Source organism: Accipiter gentilis, chromosome 10 (assembly GCF_929443795.1).
Source record: "Accipiter gentilis chromosome 10, bAccGen1.1, whole genome shotgun sequence".
Classification (NCBI taxonomy): domain Eukaryota; kingdom Metazoa; phylum Chordata; class Aves; order Accipitriformes; family Accipitridae; genus Astur; species Astur gentilis.
The window spans coordinates 22,904,888-22,925,043 of NC_064889.1; the positions used below are offsets into that span (position 1 = coordinate 22,904,888).

General features: G+C 49.3%; 1 protein-coding gene across 3 annotated transcripts; it reads left to right on the plus strand.

The window, feature by feature from the left end:
* Positions 1-74: 74 nt before the first annotated feature.
* Positions 75-18,715, plus strand: LOC126043850 (ubiquitin-associated protein 1-like). Of its 3 annotated transcripts, XM_049812747.1 has the most exons (8): positions 75-859; positions 1,880-2,018; positions 2,338-2,574; positions 8,265-8,416; positions 10,247-10,999; positions 12,247-12,456; positions 16,572-16,673; positions 17,628-18,715. In XM_049812747.1, exons 1-8 carry the CDS (start codon positions 89-91, stop codon positions 17,760-17,762), a joined length of 2,499 nt encoding a protein of 832 aa, XP_049668704.1. In that variant the 5' UTR covers positions 75-88; the 3' UTR covers positions 17,763-18,715. The 3 variants fall into 3 exon arrangements, with proteins under 3 accessions (XP_049668704.1, XP_049668705.1, XP_049668706.1); XM_049812748.1 differs by lacking the exons at positions 75-859; positions 1,880-2,018; positions 2,338-2,574 and adding an exon at positions 5,503-5,590; XM_049812749.1 differs by lacking the exons at positions 75-859; positions 1,880-2,018; positions 2,338-2,574 and adding an exon at positions 7,799-7,862.
* Positions 18,716-20,156: the final 1,441 nt, after the last annotated feature.

Genomic DNA, 20,156 nt, shown 5'->3' on the forward strand with positions numbered 1-20,156 from the left:
GCGGGGGCCCTTCCAAGGGCGGGGGAGGGGCCCTCCCGGCCGCCAGGGGGCGCTGCGGCGCGGGCGGCGCTGGGCCGAGGCCGGCAGCATGGCGCAGCCGCCGCCCTTCGGCGGGCGCTTCCCGCCGCCGCCGCCGTTCCGCGCCTTCCCGCCGCCGGCGGGGCCCTTCCCGCCGCCCGCCGCGCCCTTCCCCGGCCCCGCCGCCCGCCCGGGGCCCTTCGCGGTGGCGGCGGCGGCGCCCCCGCCTTTCCTCCTACCGCCGCTGCCGCCGCCGCCACCGGCCGGGCCTGAGGGCGAAGCGGGGCCGCGCTTCCCTCCGGGCGGCGGCCCCTACTTCCCGGCGGCTCCTCCGTTCCCGCCGCGGCCGCTGGCTGAGGAGGAGGCGGCGGCGGCGCAGCGGCAGCAGGACGAGCTGTGGCTGTCGCAGTTCCTGGGCCGGCGCCGGGCCGCTCCCCCCCCGCCGCCGCCGCCGCCGCCGCCCGCCGCCGCCAGCCCCAGCAGCGCCCGGGCGCTGGCGGTGGAAGCGCTGGGGCGGGTGGCGCGGCTGGCCTCGCTCTGCCGGACCCTGCGGCGGCGGGAGGCCGAGGGGGACGAGGCGGGTTGGGCCCAGGCGCGGGAGGAGGCGGAGGAGGCGCGGCGGGAGCTGCGGGAGGTCGTGCGGCCCCTGAGGGAGCCCGGCTACCGGGAGGCCCTGCGGAGGAAGGCCGAGAGGGCGAGGAAGAGGAGGCTGCGCCTGCAGCGGAGGAAGCAAGAAGCCAAGGCGGCCAAGGAGGAGGAGGCGGCCCGGGCCGCCGAGCGGGAGGCCAAGATCGACCAGTGGAGAGCCAAGTGCATCCAGGAGGTGGAGGAGAAGAACCGGGTACGGCCCCGAGCGGCCCGATCCTGCCTGCCCCGGCTGCGGTGTGGCTTCCCGGGGACGCCCTCTGGGGCGCCGGGCGGCAGCGTGGCGGAGCCGGGGGAGACCTGCCGGTAACGGGGCTCGCGGCGGGCTGTGCCTGCCCGGCCCCTGGCTGCGGCCGCCTGCGGTTCAGTAGGTGCCACCTGGGTGCTGCACGGGTTCGGCTTGCTTGGAGACACGCTGCTCGCGGGGCCTGCAGCCCTGCTTCTTCCTTAAAAGCCTTGGTGGGCATCTCAGCCTTGCCACGCTTGTGTCCTAGGCCTTAGCAGCTGGGACGGAAAGGTTTCTCAACTCTCGGTTGTGCGTGGAGGTCTTCCTCGCTGGCCCCAGCCTGCGCCAGGCTGTTCACAGCCGCCCTACGGTGGTCAGCGCCATTTCGGTAACCATAAGCCTTGCCTGCTGGCTTCATACTTGTAAAGCTTGTTTGCAAGCTTTTGGGTCTCACTGGGAAGTAAAACGGCTCCAAGGCAAAAAAAACCAACCAACCTCAAACTGGGCTTGCTGGGAAGTGCTGTGGGCATCTTTGTGCTGGCTGTTGGCTAAAGAGCAACCCTTCGGCTGGTGCTAGGTCTGCCGCTGGGATGGTACAGAGCAACTGTTGGGAAAGGTTTTGTGTTCAGACTGTGGCATGTTAATGGTCTTCAATTGCTGAGCTGTAGAGTCAGGATGGTTTATGTTTATTGTTAATGTTTTTCCTAACTTCCTGTGGTTAAAGGTTATCAGGCCTTATGAATTCATTACCCATTTGGCCCAAATTTGTGAGTCGCTCAGCATTCTTTTTTTTGTTTGCTGAAGTCTATCATGTCTTAGCTTTTTCACAGAAAGGCAAGGTTGGATGGTTGACTTAACTTGCAACGGCTCTGTTACTAGGAAGTTATTCTGATCTCCAGCGTTTCGTTAATCTTTTTGAAGGTACCATTTCATTCTTGTCTGCCTGGCATATTTCACCCATAGTGTCTCGTTTTTTTCTTTCTTTCATAGGAACAAGAACTTAAGGCTGCTGCAGACAGTGTCTTATCTGAAGTACGGAAGAAACAAGCGGACACGAAGAGGATGGTGGACATCCTGCGCGCATTAGAAAAGCTTCGGAAACTGAGAAAAGAGGCTGCTGGCAGGAAAGGTTAATTACGAGATTTTTACCAAACGTTTTAAATTGTGCACACAGGAAATAAGATGATGTGCACCCCCTGTGCCAACTAGCAAGGTGCAGCTTGAAAAAGCAGTTTCTTTATTAGTGATTTTAGTTATAAAACGCTGAATACAGTGGTAGTGTTCCTACGTTTCTAAGCTCTTTCTTGATAGAAGAATTATTCCAGTAAGATAGTTGTTAGCAAGGTTAAGCTCATGTTCCTCTGAGATTTTGCCAGCTCCGCTCTCAAGGCTGATAACACAGCCCCTTCTGAATCTGAAAATTTAAAGTTAATTTTCTTTCTTTTTAGGTGTTTGTCCACCCCCCTCAGCAGACGAAGCATTTGAAAATCAGGTGGAGAGTCTCAAAACGTTGCTGAAAAATCGCACAGAGCTGTATGAAGCTGAGGAGAGAGCATTAAGAGTTATGTTGGAGGGAGAACAGGAGGAGGAAAGGAAGAGAGAAATGGAAAAGAAACAGAAGAAGGAAAGGGAAAAACTACTACAGCAGAAACTTGAAATTGATTCCAAGCTGTTTGGAGATCCAGGTAAATTCTGCATGCCATACTTAACAGTTATTTTTACACACACACACACACACACACACACCCATCTCATAGGCACTGGGTTTAAAATGCAGGCACAAAAATAGTTGAGAAAGAAATCATCCACTGGAGTAATTTGTGGTCTGAGGAAAAGATGGCATAAACGTAGTGTGCTGTTAACACATGTAATGTTAGAAGAATAGTTTAGCTCTTCAGTGTGGACTGCAGTATATCACAAGCCAATTTCATAATGTTTTGCAAGAAGAGGTTGTAGATTAAGCTGAAGCGAGAATAAACAGAATAGATTGAAGACTTCCAGCACCCAACAGATGCTTTAGTCTGGTGATTTGGTAAGTGCCACTCGGGTAATCTGTAAAGATTCAGTGTCCATATGTTCCCTTTGTTTAGATGATGGAGGCAGGAAAAGTTTTGCTGGCCTTGACTTGCCTCTGACAGTTCTGGTAAGGATGAGGAGACGTGCAAAACATGTCCTTAATGTATTACCTAGGGAAGTGATTTCAAGTTACAGCTAGGGAGTAGCAAATGAGTTGGCAAATTTGGGGTTTCTAAGACTTTCTAAAACCAAAGGTCTCTCTGGTTTATTGAACGATTTCTGTGTTGGTGTTTTAACAGATGAATTTCCTCTAGCCCACCTATTGCAGCCCTTCAGAGAGTATTACTTACAAGCTGAGCATTCTGTAGCAGCTCTAATCCAGATCAGGTAAACCCAAAGAAAGTCTTTATTTTATTATCAAAGATGACAAGTATTGTTTGTCGAGATTGTAAAATTATGGTCCCTTTTGGTTCACTAACTTCCAAATAAGGTTATGCAGTGAATTGTCCTGGTTTTTTTCAGCTAAGGATCAAGCTTGGTAAGAGTTGTATCCAACAGATGCCCGTGTGAGGCAGAGTGCACTTCCGTGCATAACCATTCTGTTTAATGGAATAGTACATATAATTTTCACATTTATGTTTTGAAAAACAAGTTTCAGAGTACAATTTAAAGTGGTTTGTGTATTGATCAGTATGGAAAAATACCTCTGTGGGTATATAATAAGTCTTACTACCAAAGTCATACCAGCTCTCCTCTCAAACAATGCTTTCTCTGTTAAAGGCATGAATGGGATCAGTACTTGGTGCCAGCTGATCACCCCGAAGGAAGCTGCATCCCTCCAGGATGGGTTCTTCCGAGTCTCCCCACAAATGACGCTTGGGCCACTGCTGTCAGATAATTTAGTAATAAATTATTTTAATGTTGGAGGAATGTTTCATTATAATTGCGCATGTAAACTTGAGAGGGTCTGAGGAGGAAGTCTCATCCTCTGTTTTGGTAGCCAGGTACTGGAGTGTCTTGAAGAAAAGCGCAAGAACTGGTTTTGCCATCTGACTCTGCAGGGAAATACCTGAGCAAGCCCAAAGCTGGCTTGCTTGTGGCCTACAGTCCCGCTGCGAGTTTTGTTAACGCATCTCAATCTTAATAAAGAAACATTGCTGATGAGGGTATTTGTGCCAGTATTAACATCCTATTTTTAGTGGCTTTTATCTTTATAAGCCTAAATCCAGATGATGAAATCTCCAGATATCAAGAAGTTTAAAAAATAAATGAGATAATTAGTAAACATGTTTTTCTTCTTAAATGAAGCATGTCAGGCATTACTGTCAAAATAGTTCCTGTATTTTTGTGTGTAGAAACAAACCTACTGCAAGTTTAAACAAATTCTGAAGTACAAACAAGACAGGGTTTTTCAAGGTTGATTAAAGGAGCTGTTGACATTCTACTTTTGTGGACTAAAACTGGTACCACAACATGGAAAAAATTCCCAGTTGTGGTGAAATAGGTCAGACAGCCATGTGAACATATATAAATTTGATGAATAAGCCTGCTGGAAAAAAAACAAAACCTGAAGTCTAACCTACTGTACTTGGTTTTGCCTATATAGCTATTTTTGTACAGGGATGGAGTATGTATATAGTATTTGATTTAAAAATGCAGATTTATTTTGTAAGTTGTTTTTTGTACAGAATAAATAGAGAAAAAATGGAAATTTTTTTGTTGGAAGTGTTTTTACTCCCAGGGAGAGACTTGTAGTACTTGGCATCAAATACGACTGCAGTGTGGAGAGAATTGCTGGCAAAAGGTTTGTGTGAAGGAACTTCTCCCTCCTACAAGGTGACAGAGGCATCTGATTTCAAGGCCTTCCATGTTCTGGACAGTTTGGCTGAAGCAGTGATGGGCCGTATGGGTTTGGGCATTTGCTGGTCTACGCAGATTGTCGTGGCGTCTTCCCAGAGCTGCAGTTGTTACTCTTGCTTAGACCTAATGTGTGGGAATGGATTTAATCTCTCCAATTCCTTGCCTCCTTGCATCACAACATTGTGTAATTCATGGAGGAGGCAACGTAATTGCCTAAATTCAACACTTGGGCCTTTATATATAATGTTGTGAATAGTTCTTGGGCTGAAGCTTTGCATTGATTTCTGTTAGTAAGAGCACATAACTAGTAATTTTTGACAGAGTTAGAATTAATCTGTGTGCGGAAGTTTGCAGTTCTTGCTGACGTGTCTATTGCCTGCCTGTAGCACGCCAAAATACAGATTACTGTGAAGTCCTCTGAGGCAGGGGTTCTGATTTGCATGTCCATACATCCTCCCATCCCTACTGTCACCTCTAGCATCTTGTTACTCCAAGAGCTATGGCTGGGTCAGATCCTGGGGAGTCTTACCTGATGAAAAAGCCGAAGTTGAAATAGCATAAAAACAATTGCAGAAACAACATTTTCAGTTCGGGAAGCTTAGTGACCGGAGAATGCTCTGCTTAAATAGTTAGGCTCCTTATCCCATCAGCACGTGTGATGGGACAGGCTAACTGCTTAAGCTACGATAATCCTAAAACTGTCAAAGTCAGATGCTTGTCTGACACTGCAAAAATTTAAAGAACCAAGCAGTAGGTAAGCAGGAAGCGTAGAAGCACCGCTGTTCTCCCTGCTGTGCAAGAAGAGCTCCATGATTTCATCAGACGGTAAGGATAACTTCATATTATTAATAAAAATAGGACTTGAAAATGCCAGTGGATGATGCACATTTAGGTGTCTTTCAATCCCTCAAGCTTTCTGTGGTTTGTTGTACATAATTTGCTCTTGTCTAATGACATCTGCGTTAAAATGTTTTATATTTTTAGTGAGATGTTGAAGCTACAGATGGAAGAGGACTGTTTAGAATCTTGTAGAATACATGGAGACAGGGTATTAATTCTTAAAAAACCCTTGTGTATTCATATTTAAGATGCAAATTTGTCAGAGTATAGTATTTCCTACTATTTTTATGTTTTAAAAGATTACTATAGCCCAGAAGAAAAAGGTCAGCTATGAGTTTCCGAGACTCGTTTGCATCCTATTCCTTCCCTGGTCCCGGTACAGTTCAGGTTTCTCATGGATCTAAGGCACATCCTCCTCCGGATACAAATTTGTTTGTTTGCCAGCCTGTATCTTTGATGTGAAAGCAGGCAGGGCTGGTGTGAAGCCGATGAGCTCAGAACCCCTGTAGGAGTTGCTTTCTGGTGCAAATTGGTGTTTATGACTGACCCTCTTTAAGTCTTGTCTAGTAGCATTTTTCATCATCATCGCTGCTCACCCCAATGTCCTTTTTTTCTGAATAGTGTTTTGGGGAATTAACACTTGTGGGAGCCTTAGAGCACAGTATTTATGCAGTGAAATACAGTGGGATGCAGTACCATAATCTCTCCGTATTTTCTTCATCGTGGTTTCAGATGCATTCACTGCCCGTCTCCATCCCTTTAAGTGGCATTTAAAACCAAGTGAAGCCATTCTAGGTGACAGGCGACGAGATACTCTTTTCCTTTGCACCTCTGTACTGCACAGCTGTCGTGGTTTAACCCTAGCCAGCAACTAAGCACCATGCCGCTGCTCGCTCAACATTATTCCCATACTAAATCCAAACCATAACACTATACCAGCTACTAGGAAGAAAATAAACTCTATCCCATCTGAAACCAGGCCAACAGCTTTCAGGAAGAGTTGATTTACAGCATAAGCTGCCAGGAGGGTCCGTCCCTCTCACAGGCAGGGGCTGCACGGACACGCGGAGGAGTGGGAGAAAGCTGGGGTAAGGTGGCTTCACTTACAGATCTTTTCACGTGTTGTCTTCGTCACTGCTGATGTGGTTTGTAACTTACGTGGAGCCCTCTTAGGCTGGGGAGCAGATGGCCTGGCTCCGTGCAGATGCCCAACACGTTGTCCTTGTCGCGTGTTAGCAGCCGTACATGTGCGGGAGCTGCCAAGCTGGTTAGGGGCTCTGCCTGCGCTACAGCCCTGGGTATTAAAGGCTCCTGGCGTAAGCAGGCGAAGGACGACTTTTGTAATTCTGATAAGAGCAACTGAGCTGAACTGAGTGATTGTGCGCGTTGCTCTTCCTTTGTGGTCTAGAGGCGGTTCGTTAGTCCTTTGCTAATGTAATAAATGACCTTGAATGCCATTCCCCATTATAGACCCTTACTTTTGCAATAAACAGGCAGCTTTTTCTTCCTTGTATACATTCATCTGCTTATTTTCTGTTTGTGGAGTGTTTATCCTCATTGTTATAAAAGCAATTCCTTTTTAAAGGAAAAAAATAAATTGGTAAAAGCACTCAGGGTGTCGCACCAAGTATTTACTGTTTGTCTTGAGGGTGACTGCTGAGGACTTTGGGATGAACAGGCACACGCTGCAGGTACCAGAACTCGGTGGAAGGCTGAGCATCAACTCTTGCAAGTTGACAGTATATAAAAGAAATTATTTTGCATGCTGTCCTCACCGAGAAGCTGGGGACTCGAGGCTTCATGCAGCAAGTAGTGGCTTTTTACTAAATTGAGACATTTTTACAGAGCCGATGGCTATGTTATTGCAGTAATATTTTCCATGCCACCATTCCCAGTTTCTCAGAAATTTTAGTCTCCCCTGCTATTCCTGATCTAAAAACATCACCCCACTTAAAATGAATACGTGGTTCTTAAAAGCTAATCTGGCCTTAAAATGGCTCGTTCGACATCCCTCTAATGCCGAAGCTTGCCTGACGCACCAGCCTCCTTGTCTGGCTCTCAGTAAGCTGCTGCGGCACTGGAGGGGATGCCCTCGCCCCAGGTCCCCCGGGCTGCCTCCGTGTGATGGCTTAGCGGCACGTGGCTGAATGCCTGAGCTCCGTGACCACGGCTGCTCTTGTGTCACACAGAGAGAGGAGACCTGCGAGGTGTCCTCCGTGGCTGCGGTTTCTGCCTCTGTAACTGGAAAAAGTGCTCGGTCTGTCCCCAGCTTGGGAAAGGGAGCATGTGATGGGCAGTGGAGGGAGAAGGAGAGGCGAGAGGAGGGATGGGAAGCAGCGGGTCATGCACGGAGGTGGAAACGGAGGAGAAAAAACGCTCGGGATCTCTGCCAAATGAAGCTGTAAGCTTGGTCAGGTCCTGCTGGCTAAAGCTCAGAAAAGCAAAGGTTAGCTCAGACCAATCTTCCCGGTATCAGTAATGAAGAGTTTGCAAATCTGGGTATTGCACACAGTGGTTTTCACTTGGCTGGCAGCATCTCTAAGGGCTGCGTTCCTTTTACCGGTGTCACTTGAAGTAGCTCACCTTTCTCTCCTTCCACACAACTTAAAAGGTGCTAGTCCTGCCTGTTACAGTTTTGTTTCTTCCCTTCCTCTGGCAGCAAGAAATCAGACAGTGGCGATGAGCTACCTGGATGAAGTTCCCTTCCGGATGGCCAGGAGCCTTGACAGCGACTCAGGGGGAGAAAACACTTTAATCACTGCCCCGGCCATTGAGCTCCCCGACTGCGCGGACATCCTCATGAGCACCATGGTGAGTTGCCTCTGCTTGCATTTGCGCCCGGATTTGCTTCTGGTGGGATGCTCGAAGGGATGTCAGTGGCATTTGCCTTTTCTTGTGAAAGATGGGGAGGGAAACCTCTCCTCTTAATTGGGTGGTTTGCAGGAGGGGAAGGAGGTGATGACAATTTGTGGTGGGTGGGAGTGAGGAAGGGATAGGTTTGGCAACCCCAAACCGTTTTTTTTAATCCCATCCAAGCAGGAGGGTTGGGTTAGGTCTTTCTGGGATAGGAGGACAAACTTCAGGCTCTGCTCTGGAATTGTTTCCTACTCTGGAATCATCACCATCTCATTTATTAATAATATTTATTAATAAATCTAACAGAGATGTAAGCAGGCAACACTACCTGTGCTGGCAACATATATATATATATATATGTATAAAATACGTGTATATATATTAAAAATATCCTGTGGCGCTTTGTGATCTTCCACATTGCTCAGTCCTAAACTGCTTTTGAATCTACACCTGTTGCTCTAACAGCTTTGTCACCAATTTTAAACCCTGGCACAGCAATTTGAAGAAGCTGTCTGTGCTCTGGAAGGGGGTAGGAAGCCTTTCCCTGTACAGTTGCTCTGAAGGTGTGGAGTTGGCTCTCCGGGCTTATGGGCAGTGCTAGCCCAGCTCCAGTCGAAGACGATTTCAGAAATACTTTGCTTCTTCAGCCTTAAGTAGTCTTACCCGTAGATGGGGTCAGTGCACTTCATGGGAAGAAGGCGATCTGGGCGATCCCAAACAGCCTCTGATGGCTCCTGGTGATGGGTGAACCAGCAGTAAACCCCACATCTGGCTTTTCGCTGGTTCAGCCTTGGTCATCCCTCCCACCAAAATGACACCTCCCAAATCCACAGGACGTGTTTAACATGAAGAGTTGCTGTGTTGTTCATTTTAAGCAATTTCTCCAAAGGAAATTTTAATGCACGCATTTTTTTTGTCACCTGTGTAGAGGCAGGCGATGGTCTGCATCCCCATGGACCAGCTGAGGTGGTCCACCACCACGTCCTATCCTGGAAAGCCCCGAGCCCCAGGTTTGCCCCTGGTCAGGGACAGGTTGGTGCTCCCCACCGAGGCCGAGCGATTCCGCCGGTGGTCCAGGCTGATCCTTGTCAAGGCACGTGGTGGTGTTTTCCTCAGGGAGGCTGGTTTGGGTCCATGGCAGGGAGCAGTAAAAACAGCATTCCTGGGCTGTGAATGTACTTGCCTGCCTGTCCGGAGGAGACCTTGTTTGGAGAGCTCTGGGACGGGCAAGGCTTGTTTGTTCCAGGAAAACCCTCAGATTTCAGTCTCAAACACGCTTATATTTTAAGCCAGACTACGTGGAAACGATGTCTCTGTTCTGGGACTGGCCAAGCCCCCAGTGCCACCGGAGATACTCACGGCTGGTCCTGCCTCTGCCCAAGGTGCCATCTCCCCCCTTGGTGGCTCCCGAGCCCCTGTGCCAGCGGTGGCTCTGCCAGGCACCACTAACGGGTGCTGTCCCCTTCCGCAGCAGCTGAACTGACACAAAACCACCTCTAAGCATAAAACACCTATCAAAAGAATTGTAGATCCAACTCAAAATAGTAATAACTTTGCAGCCTGATTTTTTTCAAGTATAAATTTGGGGATTCCCTCTGGGGATGATGCTGGCAGTGCCCAATCCTACAGCCCTAGTGCCCGCAGCCAGCCCTGATGCTCAGGGAAGTAGGAACCAATATGGGAAGGATGCAGCTCTTAAGGTGCCCTCGTGAAGCACCTGATTTGCTCCGTGCCACGTGGTCTGGTTTCAGATGCCCTCACCAGCTGCTTCTTGCTCTTCCACAGCACGACTTCTCGCTGGAAAGAAAAGTCCTTTACTGGGTTGAGGTGGCCTCTCAGCAGCAAACCTCCCGGCATCGGGTCACCTCCGAAGTTGTCCCCACAGCTCCGCCGTGCTGGTTGCTGCTGGTGGACCCTGCCGACAGCTACGGGGGGAGACTGCGGGACGGGGCAGTGCGGCGCTGCGTCAGCCTGAGCGCTGCCGATGACAGCTATGGGCACCCCAAGGGCAGAGGTGCCTTGTCAGACACCGAGAGCGAGACGTGGCACTCCGAGGAGGATGAGTACTCGGAGGACGATGAGTACTCCTCCACCTCCTGGGAAGAGAACGAGAAAGATGAAAAGGTTTCCAGGAGGAGAAACATTGGGAGCGGTGTGGCTCCACGTCTTGGCTTTTACCAGACTCGACCAAAGACATCGCCTGGCTTGCTGGAGCCCTCGCCGGAGAACAGCGGCCAAAACCCAGCCAGCTCATACCCGAGCAAGCAGAGAAGATCTATGGTGATATTTAACAACATGAAGAATGAGCTGGAAGCAGCCAGGAGGAAGCTGGCTGCTTTGGTGCATCCTTTGAACAGAGCCGCCGGGGAGAGCAGAGGGGTCCCGGTGCCACGGCCGCTCCCCCAGCACCCCCGCACCAGCCGCAGCATCAAGTACGGGCCAGCCCCGGACGTGTCCCACCTGGGGACCCTGGTGCCGGCTCCTCCGGCCACGGCTGCCCCGATCCCCCCAATCAAACGGCATAAGCCCACAGTGCCGGTGAGGTGTTTCCTTCTGGTAGCCTTTTGCTTGTTGCTGAGACAGGAGGGAGGTGGAGGGTGTCGAATCGGTCCTGTTTGTTGGGGTCTGGCCAGCAAAACGGAACTGAAATGGGGCTTTGGGAGCGCAAAACCCATGAAAAACTGCTGATGAGTTTTCATAAGAAGTGAAGGAAAGGGTCTTTTTTATGCTGGGGTTTAAAGGCAAGCTTTCTGGGAGCACGTTTACTTGCTCTGTCCTAAGCAAAACATCCCTTTTTTCCCAACAAGCAAGGCATTTTATTTGATTTTCAACTGAAACACTAAAAAAAAAAGTGACATATTTTTTTCCCCTCTTTCCTCTCCGTTTTTCCCCCTCTAACAGATATAAATGGGGTTTATGGGGAGATGCCCTCTTAGAGCCATCATGTCTTTTCTAGGAAACTTTGGACTTCATAGTCCTATAAGAAACACAAATCATTTAATGATAGAGACAGTGATGTGAAGTGATGGAGTAAGTACTGCTTTCCATCACCTTAAATCTGAATTACACCATGTTTTTTAAGAAATCACATCTCATCCAGCTACTTGAGAGATTGAGGAGATGAATTACTGAAAACCCACAATTAAAACCATCAGACACATGAATGGCCGGGTTATTTATGTGTAGTTGCATTAGACATAGGTTAATTAAGGAAAGATTACATGCCCACGTGTATTTGTACCTTGCCCACCCTGCCCAGCTGCTGTTACACATGCATCATGCTGAATGCTAAAGCCTCAATCACGGGCAAGCACATGCATGTGCAAGGTCATTTCTGGAGATGGCTTTGTAACAGAAACCTAAATACATCTGATAAACATCGCAGACGTAAACAGGGCATCAGGGGAGCATCCTCCTGCCTGGGCTGCTGCATCGCCTGTCCGCAGGCAGCACTGCCTCGTGCTTGGCTGGTCAAGGACAAACATGGCATTTATTGCTGGAGAGATGACCGGGATTCCTGGGGAAAAGAAGTTGCTTTTGCTCCCTTTGCCCCATGAACCCTCCTGAGCGCTGTTTTCTCTGATCTGTATCTATAGCTGAGCCTGGATTTAATTAAGTCCAGCCTCCTTTGATGCCCGAGGAGGCTTGTTCAATGTATGGGAATTTTCCTCTTCTGGAGAGAGCAAGGTAACTGCTGGCGTTTGAAAGCATTGCTTCAGCCTGGGTCATTTAACATCATTTCATGAGCTGGAGCAAGAAGACCATCTGCCGTTTTTTTCTTGCAGTCCCTCAGCCCTTATGCCTGCCTCCCCCCTGCCTCCACGCCTGTGCGACCTCTCAGTTCCCACAGATCCAAGCCGGATTCGGCAGCTGACCTGCTCTCAGCGCTGAGCCAAGAGGAGCGAGACCTCATCGAGCCCGTGATAGCTTTGGGCTACCCCACCCACAAAGCCATCCTCACCCTCCAGAAGACTGGAAAGCAAAGCTTAAGTCAGGTTGGTGGAGCTGGCACGGCACTGCGGAAAGCTCTTGGTAAAGAAAAACTTGATTTTCATGGAGAAAGGGATGGCTGTCTTGCTTGGGGTGGACTTCTGATGGCATTGGGTTTCCCACTTTGGTATCAGACCTCAGCTGACGGGGTTTTCCATGAGATCATATGTTTGCACTTTTGCTGTAATAAAATAGCAATGAGTCGCCCTCAGCTTTTCAGCGAGTAATAACAGCTGGGTAACGTTATCTGTTCAATCTGTTGTATGGAGCATGGTGTCCTTTTGAAGTACAAATTTTGCTCCCGTATATGGAAACTTTTTGCACATCATTTTTTCCCGGCTGTTAGATTCATATGATTATTGCCATGGCTCATCCTGTCAGCGCAGGACTGTGCGAATACCTTGGAGATTTGTCTGGGCTCTCTCCAAAACACAAGTTCCCCATGTTGGAGCAGGGACTCCATGTAAGCGTTGCGGCTACGTTCCAGAGCTCTTTTCCTGGAATTTATTGAAAATAATTAACATATAATGTCCTCCTAGCCCTGGTATCTGAGTACATCACAGCCCGCTGTGCTGCATCCCGATTCCTGAGGTCTCTGCTTGTCCAGATGAACCCCCCGTGGTCCAGGGGGGCTAGGAGCATCCATACTGTGAGGGATGCTGCTGGCTCTGACCCTCTGGCGTGGCAAGCTTGGGGCTGGACCTGCCCATCTGAGCGGAGGATTTAATAGGCCTAAATTATCCAAGTAGCTCTTGCAGAGAGAGAAGGAGCTTGATCGCAGCTTAGCAAGAGGGATGTCCACATGGCTGTCATGCCAGGGAGCAGGAGCAGACCCCGGGCAGAGGTGTGAGCCGGCACGGCACCGAGCAGCCGCTGTTGGGTGCCAGTCTCCTTCCCGTGCTCCCGGGGAGCTGTCTGGGCTGCGTGGGCCAGCTCTTTCCCGTCTGGTCGGTGCACGAAGCTGCTCTGCGGCTGAGTCATCCTGCAGCTTCTGGCTCCCTCCTGAGACAGCCCCGGCTGGACCAGCCTCTCCAGACCCTTGCTGCTGCTTCAGGCGATTGTTGCTGCAAGCCGAGGTGGGAAGGGAAGCTTTATTTCTTCAGTTCATAAAGGTCTCATCTAGGCAGAGGGAGATGGGCAGAGCCGAGCCCACGTTCTTTGCACAGAACCGTGCAAGGGTATCTTGTAGCACCTGCTGACTTCAATATGAAGCAGCAGTGCATCTTACTAAGGATGGAAATGGGTACAGTCTGCTCCCTTCTGTATAAACACCAGGACTCCCATTCTCTTGGAGAAGAGATTAATGCACCAAAATACAAGGTCTGCCTTATATCCCATGCCTTCTTCACCAGCAGTTCCCATCTTTTCCCTTTATGCCCAATACAGCCAAGATAAAACGTAAAGGCTAGCTCTTCGTGCATCTACCAAATTAGGCTAAACCTTCCTGGAAAATATGTTTCAACTCAAGTTAAAAACAAGAGCTGTGGGCGCTCTTCATTGCTTGCTGGTGTCACGTGGGGTTTCAGTGTGTGACGATGACAGCTTCAACTGTGAAGATGGATTGTAGTACCAGATGGTAGCCAAAAATTGCTAGATTTCTTTGCAGTGTCAAGTCAAACTGGCACAGCCCACCCTGGTGGAGAAGGCAAGTCTGCTGCCTTAAAGAGGCAATGCCTTCTCAATTTTGGTGGAAGAGCCTCTCTAGAAGGCTCAAGCAGGGTTAGTTGCTTCAATGCACCAGAGGTTCATCACCCAGGATGTCATGGGCAAGGGCTAAACCAAAAATGCATCATTGCATCTTGATCAATGATCCCTGATCAATCAAAAATGCATCGTTGATCTGTGGAGCTCTCAATGTGCCTGTGAGCTGAGAAGCAGCAAATGGCTGCAGCTGGTCAGCATCTATCTCCCCAAACAGCTGTAAGCACACGGTCCAGGGCAGAGTGTTCACCATGGGACACAGCCTACTGCACCAGCCACCTCCTGGCTGTGTGCGGACAGGGAGCCTCTTCCCATGGACTGCTAGACACGTCAGTAATACAGCAAAATATATGTTCAGCTGTGCTTCCATAATGTGCTCCTGCCCCCTTCCTCCTCCAAAAGAATTTGCTGTCTCAACCCAAGCAACAACCTAGATCTTCGGCGCTTCCTATGAGCCTTGCATCAGCCGTCCCCACCAGCAGTGGCTCCCTGAGCCTCTCCTGCCGCTTGTAGAAGTTGCATCCTTGGTGGTGGCATTTGCAGGGGTGAGTTGAGCAGGGCTGTCTGCCGTGGTGCTGGCTGGGGTCTCCCTGTCCGCCCAGAGAGCCTCTGTCCCTGGAGGCTCAGCTCCATCCCTGGCTTGAACCCTGCTGCAAGCCTGGGAAGATGTTTACCCTGTTCCTCCACAATGAAATCGTCATTTGGGTCTTTGGTGGTATTTTCTCATGACTTTTTCTGTGCTGGCAGTGGATAGCCCGTGTTCCAGGTGGGTCAGTAAAATGGTTGGTGGTAAGGCTTTGCTCTTCCTAAGCAGCCAGTTGCTAAAGCACCTGAAGCAGGGGACCTCATGGGGATGGACCTTTCCGATGGGAGTCAGCCAAAGTGGTATGGGGACGTGGAAGATAAAAACCCACCGGAGGAGGTATTTTATTTACGTCACTGCACATGCTCATCTTTGATATGAAAAGCTGAATTGCTGCACATAACATCAAGTAGGAGCAAATGAGGGAAGACATAAATCAGCAGGTTACTGATCTACCAGAGCCTGGAGGTCTCTTCCCACGTGAGCAGTTTGTGGTGAGGTTATTGGGTTGGCCATGTAGCAGATAAAGCCAAGCTCTCTAGGAGTGCCTGCACTGGAGGAACTTCACGTCTCAGTGTTATAAGGAGCCTCCTTGAGAGCTACAAGGGGAGAAGGAGCTTCAAGAGGGCAGTGGCACCTCCTCCTCCTCCTCCCCAGTGAGTGGTGGGGTCACTTCTGGACCCAGGGGGTTAGCAGGTCATAGTATTTTAAAACCTGTTTTTGTTTAGTCTTGAGGATATATATATATATATATTATTATTTTAATGATAAAAATCTTTGAGTTGACAACGGCACCGTTTTCATGTTAGGCTTGAACAGGCTGCCAGGACTGTCTGTGTTCTGCCGTGAGCACAGTGAGCGGCTGTCCCTGCCGCAACAGGGCAAGAAAATACAGCAGTGATCTGGGGTTCTTGGTTAGTAAGGTAACGAGGAAAATAAAAACAGGTTATGAATGCCAATAATGAGTGACTATCTCATTTTTGAGTTAATAAGCTGCTCCTTAAGGCTGATATTTCTTAAAACCCTTACTCTGCTGTTTAGCCAAACTAGATCAACTCAGTGTTTGAGGGACATTTTTGGCTTTTTCATATGTTTTATGGTCTTTTACTGAATCCTTCTCCTTGGCTATGGCAGTGCTGCGGAGGGTGGAGGTCTGTGCGCTGGTGGATCTGGGGAGATATGAATCAGCTTCTCTTTGGATGAAGATGGCACGGCTTCGGGGAGACCCGTGGGATGTTTTTATTCCCCCTGCTATTGTATAGCTCATTTATTATTGGCCGTCCCATATGGTTTTGGACAGTGAATGATTCTCGTGGTATTTAAAAGATACCGCTGGGAATAGCGCTGTCAGCACTCCAAGAACAACGAGGAAAGCCAAAAATAACTGTTTACTTTCAGTAATGACAGCACATGGGTCTCCCCTGGGGTGGGTTTTGTGCTCAGACTCTGGAGCAAACCCCTGGGCGCCTGAACGCCGGCACATCAAAGGGATGCCGGGTCGGCTGAGGGTAGGCATCTCACCGGGACAGGCTTGGCTTCACCCCGCAGCCTGGAGGCCATCGCTTTGTATCTCAGATGGTTCAGATGTTTGGTTTGCTCCTCATCCTCCCTCTGCCTTGTTCTCATTCCCACCCTGGGAGAGATGTTGTCTTCTCCGGTGGGAGTCCTGCTGACTCACAGACCTCCCTGGCCGAGCATGAGATGGGAACCAGCAGGATGAGGGTGGCCCAGGTCCTTGCCATGAGTGTGCCCCTGGGAGGCGGCAAGGTGGGCTCCTGAATGCATTTTCTCCTGTGTCTGCGAGGTTGGATTAACCCCAGTTGTCGTCTTCTGCAGTTCCTGAGCTACCTGGGTGCCTGCGACCGGCTGCTGAAGCAGGGCTACGAGGAAGGCCAGGTAGAGGAGGCCATGGAAATGTTCCAGTACTCAGAGAAAAAGGTCAGAGCAGGGCAGCAGAGCCCAGCCCTTTGTGCTGTATCCTCCCGGCTTGCTTTTCCAGCAGACTGCACGCTCCCCTCCACCTCCGCTGTCCCCCACGCAGCCTCCCGGCAAGCAGCAGACCCCCAGGGCAGTGTCACCGTAAGGACCCCCCCTGGGAAGGACACCTGCTCCATTGCTCTTCCCCATCCATCCTCTCACGCCGCTCTGCAAACACACGATGCTCGCTCAGCCCCTTCGTGGGGAATCCCTCACCCTGAGCCCACTGGCACCCGTGCTCGCTACTTCCCTCCTGGCTCCCCCCCTTTGCATTCACCCTCCAGGGAGAAGAACCATGGTGGCATGCTGCGTGTTGGTCTCCACCATCAGTCTCCTCCTGGGGGTAATGAAGAGCCTGGCGGGGGTTAGAACTGCTTAAAGTTTGGGCTGGTGGTGTTTGACGTGATGCCGACGGCACGTAGGGTTGCCGGCTCACCGCTCGCTAGAGCTGTGGCAGCGGGAGGGCGCCCGGGTCTCGGTATCAGGCAGGGGGTTATTTATTGAGGACGTGGCTCCAGGAGATGTTGTGGTGCTGGGGCCCAGCCTGAGCGAGGGGGGAAGCAGGACAAATTAATTCCAGCTTGCACTCAGTGCCTTTTCCAGGTCTCTTTATAACACAGGCAAACACTTGCATGGAATTCATATTAAACTTTATAAGGAATAAGTGAAGCTAGAGGCTGACTTTATTAAATAGTTCTTATTTTAAAAGTTGATGTAGAGGCACACTTTTAAATGCTAGCAGTGGTATGTGTGCCCTCGCTCTGCTGTCGGAGTGCCCTTCAGCGGTAATACAACCCGGCCAGGTTGTCTGGCTGCAGCCTCGTCACCCAATGCTGTTTCTGCTGCAACTCTACAATAAATGCGTCCTTAAAACCCCGTGATAACATCACTCCTTTCTCTTCCTTCTTCCTCCAGGCAGCTGAATTTTTGCATTTGTTAGCTCAGTTTAACGATATGGGTTTCCAGCAAAATGAAATCAAAGAAGTTCTTTTGCTTTGTGGGAATCAGAGGGAGAAGGCACTGGAAGAGCTGGTGATGAAAACCCAGTGACCAGCATCCTGGACCCCAGTCACAGCTTCCTCTCTCCAAACCAGACCACCGAAGGACTTGGGTGGGTCAGCAAGCACTTACCCTTCTGCTGCTCCATCCCCACCCCGCGCAGCACGGCTCACTGGGCATAAACCTTCAAAGCACCGGCTTGGTGTCTTCTCTCATTTTACGGACACCCATCGTAAGCATGTTTGTCACTGTACTAAGGCAAAGGCTTTACAGCACGAGTGTTTCTCTCTTCACCCGCGCATCTCCACCCTTGATCATCTCAGCTGTTTAGATTAGATGCAATAAGATCCAAACCGCCTTTGGCTTAGATTTTGCAAAACCCAAATCACAGTTTTCTCCCTCCACCTGGGGTGATGGGTGTCACGTTTTCAACTACAATCAAATATGGATTCTTAAAAGATTATATAAATCAACAGAAGAGATCATTTTCATAAAAACTGAAGGCTTCTGCATTTGTTGGTCCTTGCTTGGGAAGAGTCTCAGCTGACTTAGTCATGGTTGAATACTGTAATTGAAATCCAGTCTGATCACATTAGCCTCTCCTTTTAAACGAGAAACCTGAGAAAAATACACAATTCAGTGAGGGTGAGGAAAGAAAACAGGCTGCCCTTGCTCTAGAAATACATGAAGTTTATCCAGTGCAATGAAAAATGGCTTATGCGAGGGTTTGTGCCCAGGTAATTTCATGAAATCCGAACAGAGAGACAGGGAACTGCCCTTCAGGAAATCAGGAAAATTCAGGGGATGCTTCCCTAAACTGTGGAGACCAGTGGCTCCAAATGATGTTAAGCACGAGCGTCAGGATCAGGAAAATCTAGATGCCCAGGGGAATTTTTGTATGTAACTAAAGTACGGAGAACAGGAGATACAGATTACCTTACAGGATGTGTCTCTTGGCTTGGCAGTGGAACAGTGGACAGTGTTTTCACATAAAAGTGTATTATTTTCCTGTGAATTAGATACAGATGCAATTTCTTTGAGTAAAGATGGTTGGAGGGGTTCTTCTGAAATGTATTTGTGTCTTTTCCTGTGAAAATGCCAACTGGCACAACCTAGCAGAGAAAATCCTTAATTAGTTGCATTACTACCATTTTTCCATTGTATCCTTCCAAACGATCTCCCAGCCCAACGTACTGCCATCGAATTAAAACACCATGTCCCTTCTCCCTGTATCTCTAGATAGGTGCCAAACACCATCAGGAGGGTACAGCCCTCCATGGCTGCCTTCATCCTTGCCTGGATGCAACAAGGAAACTTGGCATCCAGGTTTTAGGGGATTTGACCCATCCATACCCAAGGATGCTTTATACCTGCTCTTCTTTAATGGCACCTTGTATGGCCAAGGGAGATATTCGTGGGGAGCTCACAGGCTCTTCTTGGAGCTCCCAGCCCTGTTTTTCCTCTAGCTTTCCCTTGGTTATACAAGCTTTTATTTTTGATACGGCCCTTATAAGGCAAGTCCATTCTACAGACAGCTTGTCGTTACATTCATCCTTGCCAAGATGATGTCACCTTAAAAAAGAAACTTGCAAAAGGTTAAACTGTGATTAGATAGATCGCTTCGCCTCGAACTGTAATCTTTGGCGGAGTAAACACCATGAAGATTGAAAGGGGAAGATAACGGTGCCGTGCTGGTGCCAGTAATGTGTAACAGCGAGGGCTAAATTCTGGTGGAGCGAAGCACACTTGCAGTGTTGTGCCCACTCACCGTGCAAAGGCTGAGCAGCCTCTTGCTCTCGTTAGAGATTTGCTTGGTCCGGGCTCATCATTTTTTCCCCCTGCTTGCAGAGGTAAGAGCTGTATCTTTTTTCCTCCCTGTGCACCTAAAATTATCTTGTATTACTTTCTGTATTGTGGTCCGGATTCATGGATGCAACAAACTACTCCTCTCTTGGGAGCATCCATGCCATACTCAAACAGTGCCTGCCAAGACCTGTTCTTTCCCCCCGGTGCTACACTTAAAAATCTTAAAACCTTTTGGATTTTGTTGGCAAATATCTTTGTAAAGTCCTGAACTGTCAAACAAACAGCGTGTGAAGGTGAGGAGAGAGGTTGTATCGCTTGGTGGTGTTGGAGCTGGAGGGGAGGCGAGACCCTGCCAAGTTCAGCTGTCCTGGGTTAGCCACAGGAGCCTGTCATAAATATTTTAGTAACAGAGTTATTTTAGCTTTATTTTAATGGAGGGTTTAAGCTGTTTGTTCAACTTAAAATGGTTTTAAAGCAGTGTGCTTCTATGTGCTGCTTTCAGTTAGGAGAAGACGGCGTGAAATGTTAATTGGCTTCGTCTAGGAAGGGAACAAAGATTTGACTTGATGGGCTTTCTGCTAACGGTCCGCCTGAGGATAGTAATGCCGCTCCAGCGTCCCCTGCCTCCCCCAGGCCACC